Source organism: Diorhabda carinulata, chromosome 1, assembly GCF_026250575.1.
Source record: "Diorhabda carinulata isolate Delta chromosome 1, icDioCari1.1, whole genome shotgun sequence".
Taxonomy (NCBI): domain Eukaryota; kingdom Metazoa; phylum Arthropoda; class Insecta; order Coleoptera; family Chrysomelidae; genus Diorhabda; species Diorhabda carinulata.
The window spans coordinates 22,557,773-22,577,689 of NC_079460.1; the positions used below are offsets into that span (position 1 = coordinate 22,557,773).

General features: G+C 30.5%; 4 protein-coding genes across 4 annotated transcripts; 1 reads left to right on the top strand and 3 right to left on the bottom strand.

The window, feature by feature from the left end:
• Positions 1-1,108: 1,108 nt before the first annotated feature.
• LOC130892668 (AP-3 complex subunit beta-1) lies at positions 1,109-6,262 on the bottom strand. The gene is made up of 14 exons (XM_057798190.1): positions 6,004-6,262; positions 5,873-5,948; positions 5,642-5,812; positions 5,425-5,585; positions 5,121-5,370; positions 4,510-5,065; positions 4,206-4,426; positions 3,904-4,150; positions 3,690-3,847; positions 3,470-3,636; positions 2,955-3,408; positions 2,367-2,505; positions 1,554-1,764; positions 1,109-1,371 (listed from the first exon to the last, which is right to left on the bottom strand). Exons 1-14 carry the CDS (start codon positions 6,126-6,128, stop codon positions 1,227-1,229), a joined length of 3,081 nt encoding a protein of 1,026 aa, XP_057654173.1. The 5' UTR covers positions 6,129-6,262; the 3' UTR covers positions 1,109-1,226.
• Positions 6,263-7,821: 1,559 nt separating this feature from the next.
• On the top strand, positions 7,822-12,488 carry LOC130893689 (alpha-1,6-mannosyl-glycoprotein 2-beta-N-acetylglucosaminyltransferase). Its single transcript, XM_057799997.1, has 5 exons — positions 7,822-7,885; positions 9,043-9,698; positions 9,809-10,115; positions 10,172-10,386; positions 12,097-12,488. Exons 1-5 carry the CDS (start codon positions 7,850-7,852, stop codon positions 12,308-12,310), a joined length of 1,428 nt encoding a protein of 475 aa, XP_057655980.1. The 5' UTR covers positions 7,822-7,849; the 3' UTR covers positions 12,311-12,488.
• Positions 12,489-14,110: 1,622 nt separating this feature from the next.
• On the bottom strand, positions 14,111-16,947 carry LOC130893698 (probable very-long-chain enoyl-CoA reductase art-1). Its single transcript, XM_057800008.1, has 5 exons — positions 16,674-16,947; positions 16,011-16,360; positions 15,478-15,694; positions 14,400-14,592; positions 14,111-14,339 (listed from the first exon to the last, which is right to left on the bottom strand). Exons 1-5 carry the CDS (start codon positions 16,680-16,682, stop codon positions 14,212-14,214), a joined length of 897 nt encoding a protein of 298 aa, XP_057655991.1. The 5' UTR covers positions 16,683-16,947; the 3' UTR covers positions 14,111-14,211.
• Positions 16,948-18,570: 1,623 nt separating this feature from the next.
• On the bottom strand, positions 18,571-19,398 carry LOC130890980 (ATPase inhibitor mai-2, mitochondrial-like). Its single transcript, XM_057795468.1, has 3 exons — positions 19,188-19,398; positions 18,949-19,090; positions 18,571-18,889 (listed from the first exon to the last, which is right to left on the bottom strand). The coding sequence occupies exons 1-3, from the start codon at positions 19,307-19,309 to the stop codon at positions 18,755-18,757; spliced, it is 399 nt and encodes a 132-aa protein (XP_057651451.1). The 5' UTR covers positions 19,310-19,398; the 3' UTR covers positions 18,571-18,754.
• Between the last annotated feature and the right edge of the window lie 519 nt (positions 19,399-19,917).

The following is a 19,917-nucleotide window of genomic DNA, read 5'->3' on the forward strand; positions in this document are numbered from 1 at the left end:
GCACTGGCTGAACTGACTCTAGATCCCGTGCAAGCATTACAGTGATCTGGTGAACTAGTTCTCTTGCGCTGCTACTAAGAACAGCGACACTAGCGCTGGTTCTGCTTCAAAGAGCGCTTTAGTGTACACTTCCAAAACTAGTTATGCTAGTACAGCTACCAAGAACAAATTTAAGGAGTCACAGAAATGTTCCAAACGCTTTTAAGAGGGTAATATTATTTATCAAATTTTTTTTTAACAACTACAGGATGAAGATATGAAGTTTTATTGCTACAAGTTTAGTGATTAATTTTAGGGTAAAAGAAGTGGGGTCCAGTCTATTTTTGTTTACAAAAAATCGAAAAAATTAATATTTTCAAAATTTTTTTTTCTCATTTTGTGATCTCATTTAAAATAAAAATGTTTTAAAACCAAAATTTCAACACTATTTTAGTTAATAAAAAAATATTAATCATTTTTTTACTTTTATTAACAAGAAACAAATTTGTCTATCCTTATCAAACCATTGTGAAATTCAAAAGAGCGCGAAGGAAATCTTTTCCTAACCTAAAACTTTTTCAATCATTTGTAAAAATTGTTTAAACAATGCTATTAAATTGAATTTTTTGCTAAATTGTTTGTATATACTTACGAAGAAAAAAATACATTCTTTTAAGTACAGTTTTTAAAAACAAATTTTTGGTTTTTTATTGGCCAAAAGCGTTGAAATATTGGTTTTCAAACTTAAAAGTTTCGCAAAAATAAACAAAATGAAAAAATATTGAAAATATTAATTTTTCGATTATTAATGACCAAAAATAGGGTATACCCCACTACTAAATAAAGGCAGATTGTAGGAATGAAGTAACAGATATTTTTTACTAATTGTTTTTTAGTTCTATCAACAATTTAGAAATATTTTATTGTTATAAATAATATGTGCAATTGTTAATCACTTAAATTCATGTTAATTAAAAATTCTTCAATTTTGATGAAATAAACAAAACAGCGATATGCAGTAAAACTAGTCCATTATTTATTGATGACTAGCCTTAAACCACTTGTAGCTCCTACGGGACAGATTAGGATAATTATGTAGGAAAAAATAACTAAGAAAAATATCAACAGATGTATACAAATGAGTTTAATACAAAACAAGTAATTTTAGAATAAAATAATTTCGATATAAAATTATTTAACAGAAAGAAATAAATATAGATTTAATCTTGTTTGAAAATAACGAAAGTTTACAAAGAAAGTTTAGATAACAACTCGCTAAGCATAACAGAGCCAAATACAATGTTTTCGCAATTAACAGTCAAAGTTGGAGCTTCACCTGTTTCAACACTTACTAAAATCAGAGAGGAAGATGTCAAAGTTTGAGCTGCAAACCTAAAAACAACAAACTCTAATCATTCAATACATAATTAGACGAAGTGAACAATTTTGTACTTCACAATAAAATTTCCTTTTTCTATTTATAGTTTTGAAGCGTTAAATTGTATTTTCCTTTAATAACTATCATAAACAACCTGATATCATAACATATAAATATCTCTATAATTCAACCTTACCTGTAGGCTTTCGGATCAGATCGATCACAAGGACCTAAATTGGTAAATTCTTTAATTTTCTTCTCAACATCTGGAACACATTTAATCAGGGGTCTGGAATGCTCAGTCATACCACGTAGTTTTGTTTGATGTTGGAGAAACAATGCTGAGCTCATAGAAACTGGTCGTAGAAGCTCTCCAATACTCGGTTTTAGAGACACATTACAATTACCTTAAAAATGCAATACTATCAGAAATAATTGTGTGTATATATAAAATTATGTATTTTAAATTGCTTGTTGGTTTTTGAGAGGGCTCCAAGTTTTTGTGAAGCTTACCTAGGACATATTGCTCCCTACCTCAACACCTACCAAGCGAATTTGTCCAGGCAGGACCAAATCCTGAGCCATAGTGCCAGACTGGCTCTTTGAACTCAATCAGATTGCTTACGCACCATTCTAGAATGTTTTCAAGACCGGTATTGATGGTAGTGATCTGTTGTTGCCTATGAGTTTATGTATTAGTGGAGTTTATGGAAGTGGCTGATTTAAACGACGATACCAGTGTGCTATAGATTGGCAGTTTTGTCGAGTAGATCGTTGATGTACAAGAGGAAGAGAGTAGGTGACAAGTTGCACCCCTGGAGTGTTTACTTCAAACTTTTCTGAGGTGTGACCCACCAAAGCCAGTTGATCAGTGATGATTACAAATTGTACAATCTCAATTTATTTAGAAGGTAAGCATGCCAAACCCTTAAAAAGCCTTTGAAATGTCCTGTGCGATTGCTCGGGAATCTATATATCTATTGAAACTATATGAAATGTATAGACTTACCTAAGGAAGACACAATCTCAAAATTTGCTGATTGAATGGTATCGTTAAAGTCAATACCCAAAGTTGCAGGAAAAGAGCAATTTGGGGGCAATTTTGGTATGCAAGCAAAATCATGCATACTCATACCCACTGCCAAATTCTGAAAATGAAAAGTTTGTTAATGGAATTCACCCAACTAATGATGTATATCCAAAATTAAATTTGAGGTTAAATTATTACATCATTACATTCTCATTAGTCAGTTTCTGAAAAGTAGCAGTAATATTTATTCAATTATATAGTACAAATGATATTTTGAACAGTCCATTGGTTACTGGGTTATTTATAAGATAGGGTTTGATTAAATAATCAATTTACTTACAATAATTAGTTATGATTATAAAATCAATCATTTTTGCATACACAACTGTTATAAATAGTAATTAGTATGCATAATATACTGGCAATTCTATTTTCTCTATCCCAAATTATGATGAACAGTACAACATTTTCAAAGAGAGAAAAGAAGAAAAACTGTATACATTTATATAAGCAGCAGTGGACATATTTAAGGGACATTTTGTCTTAAACAATTGCCAATATACAAACCTTCTTTCCAATTCTTATATCTTCAATATCCTCACTTGAATTATTCATAAAAACCAGATTTATATTAGTCATACTGGGTGAATACAGATGAGGACTTCTTGTAAACCTGTAAGTAGCTGATAGTCCTTTTCCATTAATTCTATTCAGCAGCTCCATAGTCTTGGTGTTATGATAAACCGGCTGGACAACTTGTATACTAGCTGGTACATCTACTGGTATTGAAGGACTAAAGAATCCTCCAAAGGAAGGAGTCATAACAGGAGCTGGCGTTTCAATGTCATCTAAATCTAATAACAAGTCCAAATTTGATTTTTTACTGTTTATAACAGAATTAATGTTGTTATTGATATTTTCTATTTTTGAATTTGGTTTGGATGGATTTGATACTTCTTCTTCTGAACTTGAGTCTTCACTAGAAGATTCAGATTCTTCTCCTGATTGATCAGTATCTTTCCTATTAACACATAAATGGTGTTAACCAATATATTTTAAAAAATAGTCATTAATCATATTACTTGGAAGATTCCTCATCTCCAGAAGATTCTTCGTCGCTTGATTCATCTTCTTCTGATTCATTATCGCTCTCACTAGATGAACTGGTGCTAGAGCCGTAATCACTACTACTATTGCCTCCTGAACTACCTTCTGATTCCCAAGTAAATTCTTCTTTTCTTTTTTTATCCTACAAAATAACTGGTAATTTTCAATAACATCTAATAAAAACTGGTTACTCACAACACTCTTATGAATCTTAGTTTCTTCTCCTCTGATTGGTTCCACATTTCTGACGTCTCCAGGAGGAGGATTGGCAGGAAATGGTGGTAAATCTTCGTAACCATTAGCTCTTTGTTTAATATAATGAGACAATGATCCTAATTGTAATTCTTCTTGGCCTGAAAGGGATTAAATTGGAATTCTAATATTACTTAATTGGGTAAAATTGTATAACCTGTTAACTGAAGTTTTAAAACAGGAGCTGGTTTGGTTGCTAGAAAGATTCTTTTAGCTTGAGATCTAATTTTGCCTTCTTGATTAGGAGTAAACTGCTTGAAAAATCTTGCTTTATCCCTAATGTCATAATTTTGATCATATTTAGCCAAATTACAAATATATTGGCATAATAGAGATGTTTGTTCGGGATTAGTGATATACAGTTTCATTGCTAAATTCATTACTTGTAATTTGACAATATCATCCTAAAAGTTTATCACAATCTCAAACTACATTTATTTTAATCTAGAACGTATTTACCTCATCAGGAAACGATTTGGCCATTTTTCTAAGAACATCTGGGGCTACTTGAGGAACTTTTTGTGAGTGTTCTCCAAGAAGCCAAAGTATTGCAGCCCTAGCTTGTGCAACGGTTATACTATCTAATAATCTAGCCATGTGAGTGATAATCTCTTTGGGATCAGCTGCTTGGGTCTGCAAAAGTCTTTTTATGACTACTACACTCTCAGCTACAACGGCCTCTGGAAAATATGTTTTGTACACATTTTTGTTTTTTATAGAATGAACTGATTTGTATTAACATTTATTGAATCATTTGACTCACCATCTCTATTTGATAGCAATGAAACTAAACCATTAAGGCACGAATCAGTGACTTCTGAAATAGAGCAGGCACATCTTCCAATAGCTTGGATAGTGGCAGCAACAAAATTTTTATCACTGTTAGAAATGTAAGTCTGCAACTCTCTTAAAATTATGGAAACGTTGGAAACATTTGTTATATTAGTAAGGATTTCCAATTTCAACAATTTTACATTAGTCAGATCTGATATCCTAACAAAGAAGCTTTTTAAATAAGGTTCAAACATTCCTTTGTTTGTTACACTAATTGATGCAATTGCATTCAGAACTATGCTTTGTACTTCAACATGGGACCTTAAAAATCTGACTAAAGATTTAGCAGCAAGAACACTTTCACTTCTTGGAGATGCATGATGATACAGTTGAGCAACCGACATAACCACAGCTGCATTTCTGGATTGTAAAAGGGGTCTTGTCGAACGTAGAAGTAGTCTATGATCAGGATCAAGACTAGGTACATGTTTCTCTGAAGATTCTGAACTTGATTCGTAGAATTCTCCATTAGAACCATGGTTTTCCTATAAAATACATTCTAGTTAGTTCCAATAAATGACTACATTGTTCAATACTTACATGCAGATTAGGATCAGAAAATTGACTCCTCGCATATCTTGTCAACATATTAACAATAGTAACTTGACCCCACTCATCTACATCTACCAACAAGGCACATAATTTCCTGAATACTTCATGAATCAGATCTACTCTTTCTGGACACACTTCTGTAAAAGCCATTACTGCAGATCCTATTACAAGAACTGTTTTATCTGCTAACAACTTTTGAATAATTGCAATCAATTCTGGTTTCATATCTGGATCCAAACTGTAGAAAAAGAATATAACTATCAAACAAAATTTAATAATAAATTGATGTTACCTGTTTAATTTTGGTATTGCATGAGCAGCAGTTTTTCTTACATATGGAGACATATCAGCTGAAGCATCTTTTATAGCCAACATCACTATCGGTGCAATCATTTTAACTCTAATACTTGATAAAACCCTTAAAGCACCTGCTCGAATTAATTGATTAGGTTCCTAAAATATAACAAAACTTAGGTAGAGTATTAAAATTATCTTACCCCAAAAATTACTTTTAAAGCTCTTTGAAATGTAGATATTGATAATAAAGCTAAATCTTGTTGTTCTTCAGCATATCTCTCAAGATAAACATAAACCAATTTCTTCACTTCTATATTCTTCGACACTACATTTTTCACAACAGCGGGAAACAAAACTGATGCATCCCTACCTTTTGCTACCATCTAAAAAATACAATAATTGAAATACATTATATTTGTAACATTATATATGAATGAACAAACCCCAATTATTCGTTTCATCGCTTCAAGTTTTAAGCTATCTTTATTCGAATCCAACATTTCTTTGAGGTCGTCATGCCTAAAATTCAGCACAATGTGAAACATTATTGGTTTTTATAGAAGTATCACCTTACTTCTTAAAATCAGAATGGAAAAATTCTCTAGAAGCAGGATCAACAGCATACTCTGCTTCAAAGCTAGAGCCTCGGTCATTTGAATAGCTATTATTCGTCATAGAATTTGAGGGAGACGAAAGCATCTTAATTATCAACTTTATCTACCTTAAAAGAAGTAATTCATTTATAAATTCAATAAAAATGCATCAAAAATATATCAAAATATTTGTCTGACTTTGACAAACCAACTTTCAATTCACTGCCGCATAGGCAAATTATCTCTTCTTTTTGAATGGACTCTTCTTTTGTACCTAATTACATGTTTTGAATAATCTTTTTTTAATTGAAATTGTTTAATGCAAAATAAAATTTATAACTAAAAATACCTATAACATTTTAAAACTTTTCTATTATTTGACGTATTTAAACAAATTTCATAATATACGTATTTCATATATATTATTATTATTATATATTCATAGTTTTCCTCAAAATTTCAATTGTAGTTCTATTAATTAGTGATTTTTGGAGTTTTATTTAATTAAAAATATATAAATGACGTTAGAAGTTAGAAAAAGTTAGTCACTAGAGAATTGACCTTGAGGGAGTGTTACTGTATGAAAAAAGAGACCAAAATATTTACGAGAAGTGGTCCAAATAAATCTTGATTAATAATACGTCGGAGTGTAAATTTATTTTTCATCATTTCAGGCCTAGGTAGGAAATATTAGGCCTAGTGAAACAAACAATGAATTATTCCCACTAAATTGTTGATAATATAGACTACTAGTCTGAAGATCCAAAAATAATCGTAATTTACTAGCAGAAATGCGTTTAAGAACTGAATATTCATAAAAAGGTGAGTATATTTAGTAATAAATAATTCCTCAAAATTTGTAATAACAGTGCGTATAATTTAATGTGTTTTTGCTATCTGTGTTGTCTGACACAGGTTAATGTCAAAAAATATATTTACTCTCATGATACCCAATAATTTTGTAATACATTCTTATATTCAAATAATATTATATAGGTTTAAGACCTATCTGCTATGAACATGAAAATTTAGGCACAAACATCGTATTTATACGTCTAATACTGAGTCTAATGAAGTACATCATTCAAAAATACTGAGAAAAGGACTTATTACTGGGACCTATGGACCATAATATAGTCCTTCACGATATAAATGTAAAAGTTTATTATAGAACAATATTAAAGTTATACTAAACAAACATACAATATCAATCAACATTTGAATTAGGAGCACATTGTGCCCAATGGAATAAAATATTTCCACTCTAAATTCAAATAATACAATGTTGACCTTACCTTTTATCAATTTTGGGTAATTGTTTTATGTTAATATTCCCAAACTTTTGGATGGTGGGTTATACTTTGTTTTTAATAGAAGCATTTTATAATTAAGAAATTAATTCTATAGATCTGCATCAAAAAGGAAATCACTCAAGGAAATACTTCTACCAAGAATTTTTGAAAAATTCAAAACTACTTACTATTGTAAGCAAATGATATGGGACTTGAAATGATAGATAAGAATAACAATTCTTACTAATTGCCATTGTTCCAACAATTGAATATTAAGTGAAAATGTAATTAAATAATTAAGGAGCATTGCTGCAAAATTAAGAAGTTGCAATTATAATGAACAAAAATGTGATAAAAAACACCTGTTGCATTCTTCGATTTTTGTTATACTATTGATAAAATTCATGATTCATTGTTATGAATATGATAAAATAATGATGTTGCTGTAAACAAATTATTAATTATTTAGGCATTTCATATTAGCTTATAAAAGTGAACAACTCTCTACACCTGAAATCAGTTCATAGTTGTTACCATGATTATTTTAAACAGTAGTGATTCCTTAAGAAAAGTGAGTAGGTTTTCCCAGTTAAAAAATTGTATTATTGAGAAATTAACATGAATTGTGAATTGTTCCTGTGAGATCATCACTTTAAAGTTTGAGAAATGTAAGAGAGATTGGAAATTTAATTTATATATTTAACCCTTCAGAGAAAACATGATTTTTTTGTGTTATGAGGAACATCTGTGTCCCACAGACTGATAAGGGAATTTAGATTCTTTTTTGTGCATTTATCCCATCAAAATGAGGTGCAAGATGAAATAAGAAAACTCTGAATGATGAAGCCCCAGGAGAATATAGTATAGAACTAATAGAGCAGATATAGAAAGGAAACAAAATCCCGGATGAGTGGAGCACAGGCATAATCACACCAATATTTGAGAATAGGCAATAGAGAGTTATATGAAAATTATAGAGCCATAACCCTGCTAAATATTGGCAAATTTAATAAAGAAAAAACTGAAAGGACTCACAGAGAAAGAACTAGGGCTTTAGACCAGGTAGATAAACTATCAACACAATCCACACTGTAGACCAAATAATGAAAAAGACAGTGGAATATAAAAGAGAAATACATATAGTTTTGATTGACTTCAAAAATGCTTTCGATTCAGTAAAAAGAGAGAAAATAACAGAAGAACTAAAAAGACAAGGAATTCCAAAAAATTAAGAAAATTAAAAGAAATAATTCTCAATAAGAGTGATATTAAAGTGAGATTCCAAGACACAACATAAGAAAAGACACACACAAATAAAGGCGTCAAACAGGGAGACCCAAAGTCACCAATGCTAGACAATATAATATATAATAAGGTATTAAGAGAAATGCAGGATTACAGAATAAGAACATTATAACAGACGCAACACAGATGGTAGCAAACGTAGATGATGTAACTATCATAGCAAATGGACAGAGGGAATCAATAAAGGCGATCAACAAATTAGAAGGAGAAGCAAGCAATTACAGACTGGAAATAAATGCAGAAAATACAAAATATATATGGAAACAACAGTAATCAATAAAAGGGAAGAAGAGGAACTTAAAAGGACCTAGAGAAAGAATAATTTATCAACATTAAAAACAATATTAGTACTTTTTTGTTTTTGTTAGACTTTTTAAATATATTTAAATGTTTGTTACTTGGATTATTCGTAATTATTTTTAGGTCTGGAGGATATGCAGTACAATAATGAGCAGTGGGAGTAGCCAGATATGGCGCCGTCGCAGTGGAACAGCATGGATCCGTGCCGGCCTAGTAATATTTATCTTGGTGTTCATATGGCTCCAGTTGAACTTCTTGAGCTTGGCTGGCTCCTCCCAACAATACTCAGAAGTAAACGACAGTAACGCGGCTATTCTGAGTAATGTTCCAGCTGTACTGCACAAATTCCTATCACCGAGACCAAAAAATTTCACCATTACTTTTTCTAACGGCAGCTACACTAACATTTTTTATACTAATGCTCCTAATATATCAGAGATGAAACGAAATATAGCAAAATACAACAGACAGCAAATCGTTCACAACGAAAATATTTTTGAACCACTTCAAAATGACTCTATAGTCATAGTAGTTCAGATCCATGACAGAATTACTTACTTACGCCATCTTATTGTCAGCTTAGCACAAGCACCCGGTATATCTCAGGCACTTCTTGTATTTTCTCATGATTATTATGACGAGGAAATGAATAGTCTAGTCCAAAGCATTGATTTTTGCAAAGTGATACAAATATTTTATCCATATTCCATACAAACCCACCCTAATGAATTCCCAGGAGAAGACCCAGATGACTGCCCAAGGGACATCAAAAAAGACCAGTGAGTTGTTATTGTTTCATAAACAATCTTCAACAAAAATTAAAAACATTTTTTCTTCTTCAATATATTTTCAACTAGTTATGCAACATTAATTTTAATAAAATTTTTAGAGCTTTGCAGAAAAAATGCAACAACGCTCTTTATCCAGATGTTTATGGCCACTATCGAGAAGCCAAATTTACACAGACCAAACATCATTGGTGGTGGAAAGCTAATATTGTGTTTAATCAACTCGAAGTTACCAGAAACCATACAGGTTTAGTAGTTTTGTTAGAAGAAGACCATTACGTTGCTGAAGATTTCATACATATGCTTAGATTGATGGAAAGAACTTATAAAGAATCTTGTAAGCACTGTAACATTTTGTCTTTGGGAACATACTTGAAGACCTACAACTATTACGCAGATTCAAAAAAGGTTAAAAATTTAATTCAACCTCAACCCCTTTATAAAATCACTTCTGTGTGTTTTAGGTTGAAATATCTCCTTGGATAAGTAGTAAACATAACATGGGTATGGCTTTCAACAGGTCTACTTGGATGAATATTGTCGAATGTGCTTCTTCTTTTTGTAAATATGATGATTACAATTGGGATTGGTCATTACAACATGTTTCTCAAAACTGTTTGAAGCATAAACTCCATGCTATGGTAGCCCGTGCTCCCAGGGTATTCCATATCGGAGAATGGTACATATTCACTTTTTTTTATTTAATTACATTTCAACCACTGAGAAATAACATTGATTTTTCAATTACTCAACCACAATCTCTTCCATCATAAGTATAGAAGTAATTTTTCTCTATTTGGTTTTGTCCTTTGCTTCTTGTTTAGTAGGTGTCCAGTTGTCTTTTTTTTAGGTTGTTTGCTATTTCTATATTCCTTTTGGATCTGCTTCTTCTTTATGTTCATTTTAGTTTCCCATATAACCTTGATGGTTAAACCTAACCTAACCTAACCATCTCAATTATGTTGTTTCTTATTTTGTCTAATCTTTTTACTACTCAATTTTTCTCAATATCTTCATTTCACACGTTATTTTTTGCTTTCTATCTGTCAGCACACAGGATTCGAAACCATAAATCACCATTGGTTGTAGTACAACTAAATATTTCCATATCCTGAGAATTCAAATTAAATCAGGTTTTGAAGGTTAACAGGTTTTAATGTATTCATAATTAAAAAATATTGCATTAATAATGGGTTAAACAGCCTAAAAAACTTTGAAAGCCATTTAGAAACAATTGCACTAACGTTGTTATAAAATCAATTAGCACTATGAAGACCTAAGTGGTGTAGTTCATTTGTACCAAATATAGGGAACATTAAAAACATACTTCATCAAGTGAACACTTCTACCCTAGCTATATCTAAGGCAAGAACCTCAACTAAAAAACTTTTTTGACTTCACAAAAAATGTTTTTAAAAGAAAAATCATCAAAATTAGATGGAATTCATAAAAACTTTTAGTTTATATTCATCAAGTTTTAAATGCAAGAATGTCAGATCTGTGAAGTCTCCAATAGGTGCTTTGTGTATAGGAGGTAATGTTAATAAAAATATTTCGTACAAATCAAATTTGATTTAAGGAATGCTTGAAGTTAAGGCTGATTTACTATTATTTCCTTTGCTAAATTTTTCTGAGGACCAGTCGATTTCCCTCCTTGGTGAGGATATTCAATACTCCCAATTGAATTCAAAGGTTGCTACATCACCATCTATGCATTTAAACACTGCGACCAGTACTCATAATTAAATTAGCTATATTGAGCCTTATTTAAGTTTGAGGGATTTTTGGTATGTGTGTGTGTAATTAAAGTGCAGTTTCTGGGATTATTGATGATATTCATGCTGAACACACTATTTTATACATCAATACTCACAATTACACTGATTTGGGAGATAGAGCTCGTTACTGTAATTTTATTGGGACAAATAGGAACATTTTTGTGTTATGGATTATTTTAGAAATGGTTCTAATGTAGGAAAAATTTTATTTTGTTGGGCACACAATTTGATTGTTTAGTATGAATATCACCAATAGTTCCGTAAAGTTATTTTTCAGATTCTGGTCTAAAATTTCAACAAACATCATCCAGTGTTGTTGCAGTGGTAGTAGTAAATAGTGGGTTCACTATGTAACATCAAGGATTTTACTAAGTTGGTTACCACCACCACAACAACACTTACACTGTTTTGGTTCTTTGAGCCGGATATGAACTTAGTGTAATTGTTGGTGTAATGGTAGTTCAGGATGAGGTTCATCAACGGTTACAAAAATTCCAACTTAGTGAGTTCACTGAAAAATTGAAAAATTTATGAAAATCATTGCGGTTTCATATTTGTATATTCTTTCTTGAACTAAAACTTCAATAATCAAAATCTAATTTTTCTTCCAGTGGTGTTCATCATAAGAAAAATAATTGTAAGTCTACCGCAATGATATCGAAGGTACAACAGATCCTTAAGTCTGCAAAGAGACATCTGTACCCTGATTACTTGATATTAACATATTCTACTGTATTAAAAAAGACTAAACTTCGTAAGGGTAATGGTGGTTGGGGTGATAGGCGAGATCATAAGCTGTGTATCGGCATGACTATTGGTGGATAGCTGTTTTTTTATATTTTTGTTATGTATTAATTAAATTATACAGTGTTATCAAATTGTTAATTTTATTTTGTATTTATATTTATTCGTATCGAATTTTTGGATATACTTTTTGTTGCCAGTGAATTCTGCATATATTAAGATGTTTGTACTTGTGTAATATATACAATAAAACAAGAAACAATCGTTTTAATTATCAACGTACGCATTAAAATAACAAATTTGATAAAAAAACCGGGTTAACATAAATTTAATGTCTCGTTTTCTGGAAACAGAACTGTTTTGGCAAGAACAAAATAAAAAAGACCACCTAAGCCCTCTGGGCATTCGAAGAGCCTTCGGTTGTACATGGGGCCTTTCCCCTAAGATCATCCACTGGATTTATTCTTCGATGGTTAAACCCCTTCTCATGCACGGGGCCCTGCACGAAGAAAACAAAAACAAGTGGATTAAGCAATACAATTCGAAACCATGCAGACTGAACATTCTCAAATAACTTTACAATCCCTTATAATAAATGATATAATTTATTTTCGTGAGACATAAAGGTGAGTTTATCTACAAGAAAGTTTCTAAGACAAAGATAATTATTAGTTGGTTTCAAAATATTTTGATAAATGACGGTAGCTTCACTGTTTGTATTAATGCTCGAGTCAACACCACTTAAGCCACAGAACATGCCATAAGAAGAAATGCAAACTTGTTATTCAGTGGAAACAACATGGCGGATTTTCGATGCCAGTGCCCTCGATGGTAGGTGGCAGAACTAATATATTTTTACGGTTCATTTGAATTTATAATAAAGAATATCTACTCTATGTTATTCATAATAAAAAAAAAACACCTTAGAACTGGGAGACGTTTATTTACAAAATAATATTCGCATATATTTCCAACTAAACTAATGAAAATTTGTATACATGATTACAATACCACTTTTAAAATGGAAACTGACAAAATTCAGATTAAAAAATGTAATATGTGAATAAATACTAACCAGAAATAAATATTAAATAGAAAATTACTGAAAAGAATACTTAGCTGTTAATTTTTCAGTTATTTCCAATAAGATCCTTTGTCATCTAGGGCTATACTCCCTACCTGGATTTAAAACAAATTCTCATGAATATAAAATTACAATCTGACTGTATACTGAGAAATATATATTCTCCATTAATTTATTAATTTCAACAAGAAATCGTATTTATAAATTACATTTCTAATAATATTACCTACCTGTGTACTGAGATCTGCAGGAAATGTGGTGGGAATATGGCGAATGACATATTGACAGTAATAACTCTAGCCTCACGATTGGTAGGTGGCAGAACTAAATTTGTGTTGCCGAGATTTATATAAAAGTTGACCTTTTTTTGGTATGTTTTGTGATTTAAGCCTATTATTTTTAAACAAACATCAGTAATATTTCGATATAGTAGGGTAAATTTTTTTCTCAAAAATTAAAATATTAATCATAACACATCATGTTAGCTTGTTGGGGAGGGTCAGTTTGTTTTTGGGGTACACTGTGAGAGAGCAATGGGTACATGAAGGAGGAGGCCACGTCATTTGAGAGTGCTCGGCTCTCACATGAGCGCGGTTCAATCCCTTGGACAAATCTCACAGTTTGCATGATGACATCAAAAAGTTCAAACCAAAGGACATCTGCTTTTGGTAATGTCAAGTAGGGCGCGATAAGACTCTCAGACGGCCCTTTGTCGCCCACAAAGAAACTATGTAATAGTTCAGATTTGTTTACTTCGTGTAATTATGTTATTTTAGTAATAAATAGAAGGTTCAATGTTTCTTTAAAATAATTTTATTTGAATAGACATAAAAAACAATTGATTTAATCCACTTCCCCAAATTAATGTAAGAACAAAAATATTCACCCTAAACACCTCTTATAAAATGAAAGGAATTATTGCTTTTCTTTGTTTGGGGTAGTCTGAAAATTCTTTCTTATAATTTCTATGCTTTCCTAAAGCCCATACTGCCATCTGATAAAATCCGGCAAAAGTAAATATGGCAGCTGAAAAATTTAAACAATATTGTAAAGATTCCCGTAGTAGTATTAACCTGTGTTACTTACCTGGCAGGCAAGAAGTGAGAATTGTAAAACCAATCCAGGAACCAACTTCATATGTGTAGTTTGGACATGACACGTAATTAAATAACAAGTTAAGAGGACAACTGTCGGGTTTAGGAATTTTTCTTACAGTACTACCAGCAGGTCTGAGATTCCTGAGTAGTACATGAGTAGCTAAATTTCCACCTTCACATAACTAAAATTTTAACATTTATTAACTAATTAGAAAAAAAAAATGATTTAGGTGATATGATGGTACACTTCTGTTCATTGGAATGGTATACAAGTCTTTGGAAAAATTTTTGCAATTTTTTAGGTGTTTGAATTTACTTGATATTTGATGCCCTGTTCACCAAAATTATCAGGTAAGTAATTATAAAATTTTTTTCTTTTACCACAATAATGACAGCTTCCTGAATTTCAGTTAACTGACAATGACATTAGATAGGATGATTTACACTGGCAAAATATAAGTGTATGATTTTTCAGTGTACTTTGGATCATATTCATAACAGAAGATGAACAAAATTTATAAAAACACTCCATGTGTTAATTCTCGTTAAGCAATAAACATGGTGTTGCGGATTGAGAACTTAAAATAAAACTGTCCAAGAGTTTTTTAAAATGCCATCGTTCTTATCTTTTATTTGATCTTTGTCAAGGGTAAAAAAACGTTTGAGTTGTAATGTACCATATTCGTAAATTGAAAAATTTTGATATTTAATAGAAAAATCTCATACAAAAGGCATTGGAAAGTTAAATGAACAATTTCAATTTTGATTCATATTTATAAAACCAGTAAGTTCTCATTAAAATATGTAACATTACTTTGATAATAAAGTTCCTTTATAATTATCAAAATAATTGATTAGATGGTGGTGATAATAAATTTAATTTCATATTGAGTCTATTAATAGAAAACATGTTTGAAATATCTTACAAGGTCTAGTTTTTTGCTTTATTTATTATTTTTTTCGTGTAAAGAGATAAATCTTTACAGTGTACATATTTCAGTTTATATTATTTGAATCAAAACATTAAATTAAGGAAAATATGATTATAATAGCTTGATTATACTTACAGCAAACAAACCTAGTCCAATTGCCTGTAAAATAATCGGTGGTGGTGTAAATAAAGGGTGGTTTACATGGTAAGCAACATAGATACAGAAACCCCAATAATAACCACAGTTTTTGAAAAGATTTCTGATAGGCATTGTTCCATGTGAAAATCGATGAACAAACAATGTTTCTAAAACTCTCTTTAAATAATGAATTGACCAACATGCTAAAGCAATCCTAAAAAGTATTTCAATGTAATACCACAATTTCAACTCGTACTTGATAAGTACATTAAGAAGAGAATAAATCAAATGCAAATTGTTTCCCAAAAGCTACCTTTCTATAGGTAATTAATTGTTTTCAACTAATTTTTATTAGAATTAGTGAACATTACATTAAACAATTATAAAGAACTACAGAAATCTGTTAATTTATACTCTCTCTTTCTAATTAAAAAGTAAAAGATGCCAAATGAATAAATTTATGTTTGGAAAAAGTGAATAATTATTTCCGTTATCTAAAAGAACAGCTAAATAACCTTAATGTTACATACTTTGCTGTAGTAGTAAATGTTGGATTGTAAGCAAGCTCTCCATAAAGAATCCAAGGTCTACAAGCAACTACGGCATAAAGAACAAGAGGTCCTGCATATTCCAGCAAAAATACTGTGTTCCACCCAATTTGAGGTCCTAAATCTTTAACAAATATTTTTCTTGTACTTTCAATATCTGGAATTGAATCCTCATTCTTTATATCTTTTCCTTTTATATCTGATCTTACGGACTGTCGGTCTACAGAAAGTTTTGAGATTTTTGCAATTTCATTTTTAATCTCATTTACTTTTGTGCTTCTTGTTATAGAAATATCTCCAAGTTTTTTATTTTTTACAGTATATACTTCTACCTAAAAGGTTGAATATGATTCCAGCTATTTGGTAAAAATTAAATGATTACGATAAATAAGTAATTAGAATATGCATTTTTTCTACAATTGTGAGAGAAAAATTAATTTATATAATACAAATAATTTAAATCAAATACACGCAAGTAATTTTATAAAAAGAATACTCGGCTAATATACATGTTTATAGAGGTTAGCTACGATGACCCAACACAATTCGAATATGTTAATCAAAGTTTTCGTTTATACCTATATTTATCAAACAGACATTACTAATTTTCATTTAATAAAAAACAGTGTTTTTAAAATATCTTACCTGCACCATATTTTCGATATAAAGTTCCTGTCTTAATTACACTAAGAAACTATACCATAGATTAAAAATTCAACTGTACGTATCAACTCGACTTAAATAATTAAAATTAAACTCGCATTGTAATGGATTTCATAAATATTTAAAAGAGAAAATGTAGTCAGACCTATGGTCAAGGCTAATGTATTTTACAAAGGGTGGTCGTACTGTCAACATACATTTTGGCATTTGACACTAGGCAACATATTATTAACGTGTCTTGGTATATTTGGAGAATGTCTTTTGAAATACAGAAATTAATCTAAATTTGAAAATACTTGTATCGATTTACAATTAGTTAACATTAGGTTTTTTTATATTTTTGCAAAAATCGATTTTATCTTTCATTAATAATTTTTGTATAAAATAACGTAAATAGTATTATTAGGAAAATACAGTCCAGTGACGAATAACTAGCTTGGCATATGACGAGTAATGGACGTGACTGTTTAAAATAAATTAAAGATTATTTTTGCGGTTGAGGTGTAGGGTACAATGAAAGAACTCAAATGTGCCGGAAATTTCAACATTATTTTGCATTTAAATTTCTAAGCCTTTAAAGACATCAAAAAGTGTAAAATATTTTTAGGATGTTTAGTACTGGCCTAACCCAAAACTAAATAAAAATGTTTTATAGTTAAGCATGTTTATGCAAAACACTTATTATGTTTATGAAATTATTGAAACAAAATACAAAACATGGTATTTACAAAACTTCAAAACATCCTCTTACAAATTTTTTTTCCTAAAATAAAACAAATGCACTTCAATTAAATAGTCTGTTGCTATCAACATGTATACCAGAGACAGTTCAATCTACATTTCCACTTGAATGTCCTGATTGATAAATCTATATGAAGATTGATTTCATTATTAATATTCTAAATTTTTGTATTATCGACTTTTTTTAAACCGCCAGGACAACCCCAAAAGCCGTTCAAAACGGAACGTATAGCAAGTCTAGTTTTTATGGTAGTGTCTCCTAATTTGTAGTCTAGTTCCTGCTTATTTTATAAGCCATAATTTTGTTCCAAAAAATGATTCATTGATCTCGAAACATACATATACCGGGAGGAGCAAACAAAACGAAGATCGTCCGCGATTTTTTGATTCCTGCTTTTTGAAGTACTGAAAGAGTATAGAAAGTACTTACAATTCGTGAAAAACTCCTGAAGTTTCCATTGACATTTTTCTGGATAAATATTTTCTTAGATAAGAAAGTGTCTCCTGTCGTGTTTATAGAACGATAGTTTATTATCGATTTTATATCAAAATCAGAATTTTCATATTTGTTTCAGCCCTTAGAACCCTTTTAACTCTCCTGGCAAAAAATGTTCTATTCCTGATAAAACTATAAACACGCAGGAATCAGAAAACCGCGGCAGGACACACTTTTTCTTTTCTAGGAAAATAATTTTCCCGAAAAATGCCGACAAGAACACTAGGAGTTTTCCACGAATTGTAAGTACTTTCTATACCCTTTCAGTACTTCAAAAGGCAGGAATCAAAAAATCGTGGACGAACTTCGGTCCAATCCCTCCCGATCTAACAGCTTTGCCATTTACTCTGTATTGAATGTCAATTATTTACTGATCCTTACAAAAAAAGTGGTCATATTTAATTTATTGGGGCCACTGATTAAAATTTTCTTATGAGGTTAATTCACAAACTTCTGGAGAAAACACAGTTCTAAGTAATTTAAACAAAAAACTGATTATGTTAAATTTTTATGAATTTTTTTAGAATGAACTGCTCATTTTTCCAATATAAATTCAGTAACTAAGTAGATAATTTTCAATGTTGAAAAATATCATTTTTTAAGTGGATTTTAAATTGTTATTCCAATAAATGAAAAGTGAACTGCAGATTCTCAAGTTTATTTCAGTATTTTTCACAGTATCAGCTTCAACTTGTTTAGTTTAGTTTACAAAAAGAATTCACAAAATCTTCAATTAAAAGAAATAAAGGACATACTAACTAAACCTTAAAAATATATTGAATTCATATAACAGAAACTATCATATTTTCAAAAAGAACATGAACAATTATTCCTTCTTGTCTAACTCAGTAACTCTGTTCTTATGACGGGAAATAGCTTCTTGATGTCTTTTAATCTGCTCTTCGTGGAAACTTATTTCATCCTTCAGGTCAGCTTTAAGCTTTTGTAATTGTTCCTTTTGCTAAAATTCAATTCAATAGAGAAGTAGATCAAAAAATGAAAGTGTTTTTGATTTATTACCTGTTTATAGAAGTACTCTTCCTCGCGAGCAGCTTCTTGTTTGCCAAAGGCACCGCCGGCTTCTCTAATAGTTCCTCCACCGCCACCTCCTTTACCGGCACCACTTCCTAGATCACCTAATTGTGACATGAGACGGAGATGCCTTAACATTAAAAAAAAATTACGTAATTTTACAAGATATAACTTAGGTTATTTTTTTTTTCTTGTAAAATGGAAATCATACTAACGATTATACTCACCGGATAGCTGTTGGCTTAAGAATCTTTGTACTAAACATACTTAAATTACGGGTAACTTTTATTAATCCGGTGATCAAACTTATTGGTTGCACAAATAATATTCTATTACAAATTTTTGACATATACCTGTCAAAAAACTGCAAGGTGCACTAGTACCAACAAACATCTAGATCGAAAGTCTAGTTTCTCCAATTGAAATCTAGTATCTCGATCGTTTTGGAGAGGAAAATGCAGCATAAGGTGACTCTTTTAATAAATTTATATTCTTAGTTTGAACAAACCAAATTTATTAATAAATAAAAAAGGTATTTTTGTAGAAAAGACAAGAGTTTTATTCAACAAAAATTCATAGCTTAACATGGAATAATTATAATTTTATCCTTCAATTTGATTAGCGTTCACGAAAATGATTCTATTTGTCAAAATAACTAGGTTGGGCTCAATAATAAAGGATATCAAACGGAATTAAACGTTTATCAGTTATTTTTCTATCATATAAATTAATGATAAAATAAATATATACACTGAATGTCTAAAACGAATTCCATATTCATATAATTAGTACATTGAATACATTTTGACAAACAATTGGATTTATTCAAGTATTTACAAGCAAATTTTCATATTGGACTATAAAATTCCGTCAAAAAATCGGCCAATTCTGTGTTTCAAATATGCCTCCTCTAAGATACAGCCAACCAAGGTATATAGGCAGAATTATCTTATAATA

Coding starts and splice junctions, on each gene's coding strand:
- LOC130892668 (XM_057798190.1), bottom strand. CDS start 6,128: ATGCTTTCGTCTCCCTCAAATTCTATGACGAATAATAGCTATTCAAAT. Junction 5,586..5,641: donor CATTTCAAAGAGCTTTAAAA/GTAATTTTTGGG, acceptor GTTATATTTTAG/GAACCTAATCAATTAATTCG. Junction 5,371..5,424: donor GCAATACCAAAATTAAACAG/GTAACATCAATT, acceptor CTTTTTCTACAG/TTTGGATCCAGATATGAAAC.
- LOC130893689 (XM_057799997.1), top strand. CDS start 7,850: ATGATTATTTTAAACAGTAGTGATTCCTTAAGAAAA. Junction 10,116..10,171: donor ATTACGCAGATTCAAAAAAG/GTTAAAAATTTA, acceptor TGTGTGTTTTAG/GTTGAAATATCTCCTTGGAT. Junction 10,387..12,096: donor GTATTCCATATCGGAGAATG/GTACATATTCAC, acceptor TTTTTCTTCCAG/TGGTGTTCATCATAAGAAAA.
- LOC130893698 (XM_057800008.1), bottom strand. Junction 14,593..15,477: donor TTGGACTAGGTTTGTTTGCT/GTAAGTATAATC, acceptor TTAAAATTTTAG/TTATGTGAAGGTGGAAATTT. Junction 14,340..14,399: donor TCTCACTTCTTGCCTGCCAG/GTAAGTAACACA, acceptor TAAATTTTTCAG/CTGCCATATTTACTTTTGCC.
- LOC130890980 (XM_057795468.1), bottom strand. CDS start 19,309: ATGTCAAAAATTTGTAATAGAATATTATTTGTGCAACCAATAAGTTTG. Junction 19,091..19,187: donor CTTAAGCCAACAGCTATCCG/GTGAGTATAATC, acceptor TTTAATGTTAAG/GCATCTCCGTCTCATGTCAC. Junction 18,890..18,948: donor AAGAGTACTTCTATAAACAG/GTAATAAATCAA, acceptor ATTGAATTTTAG/CAAAAGGAACAATTACAAAA.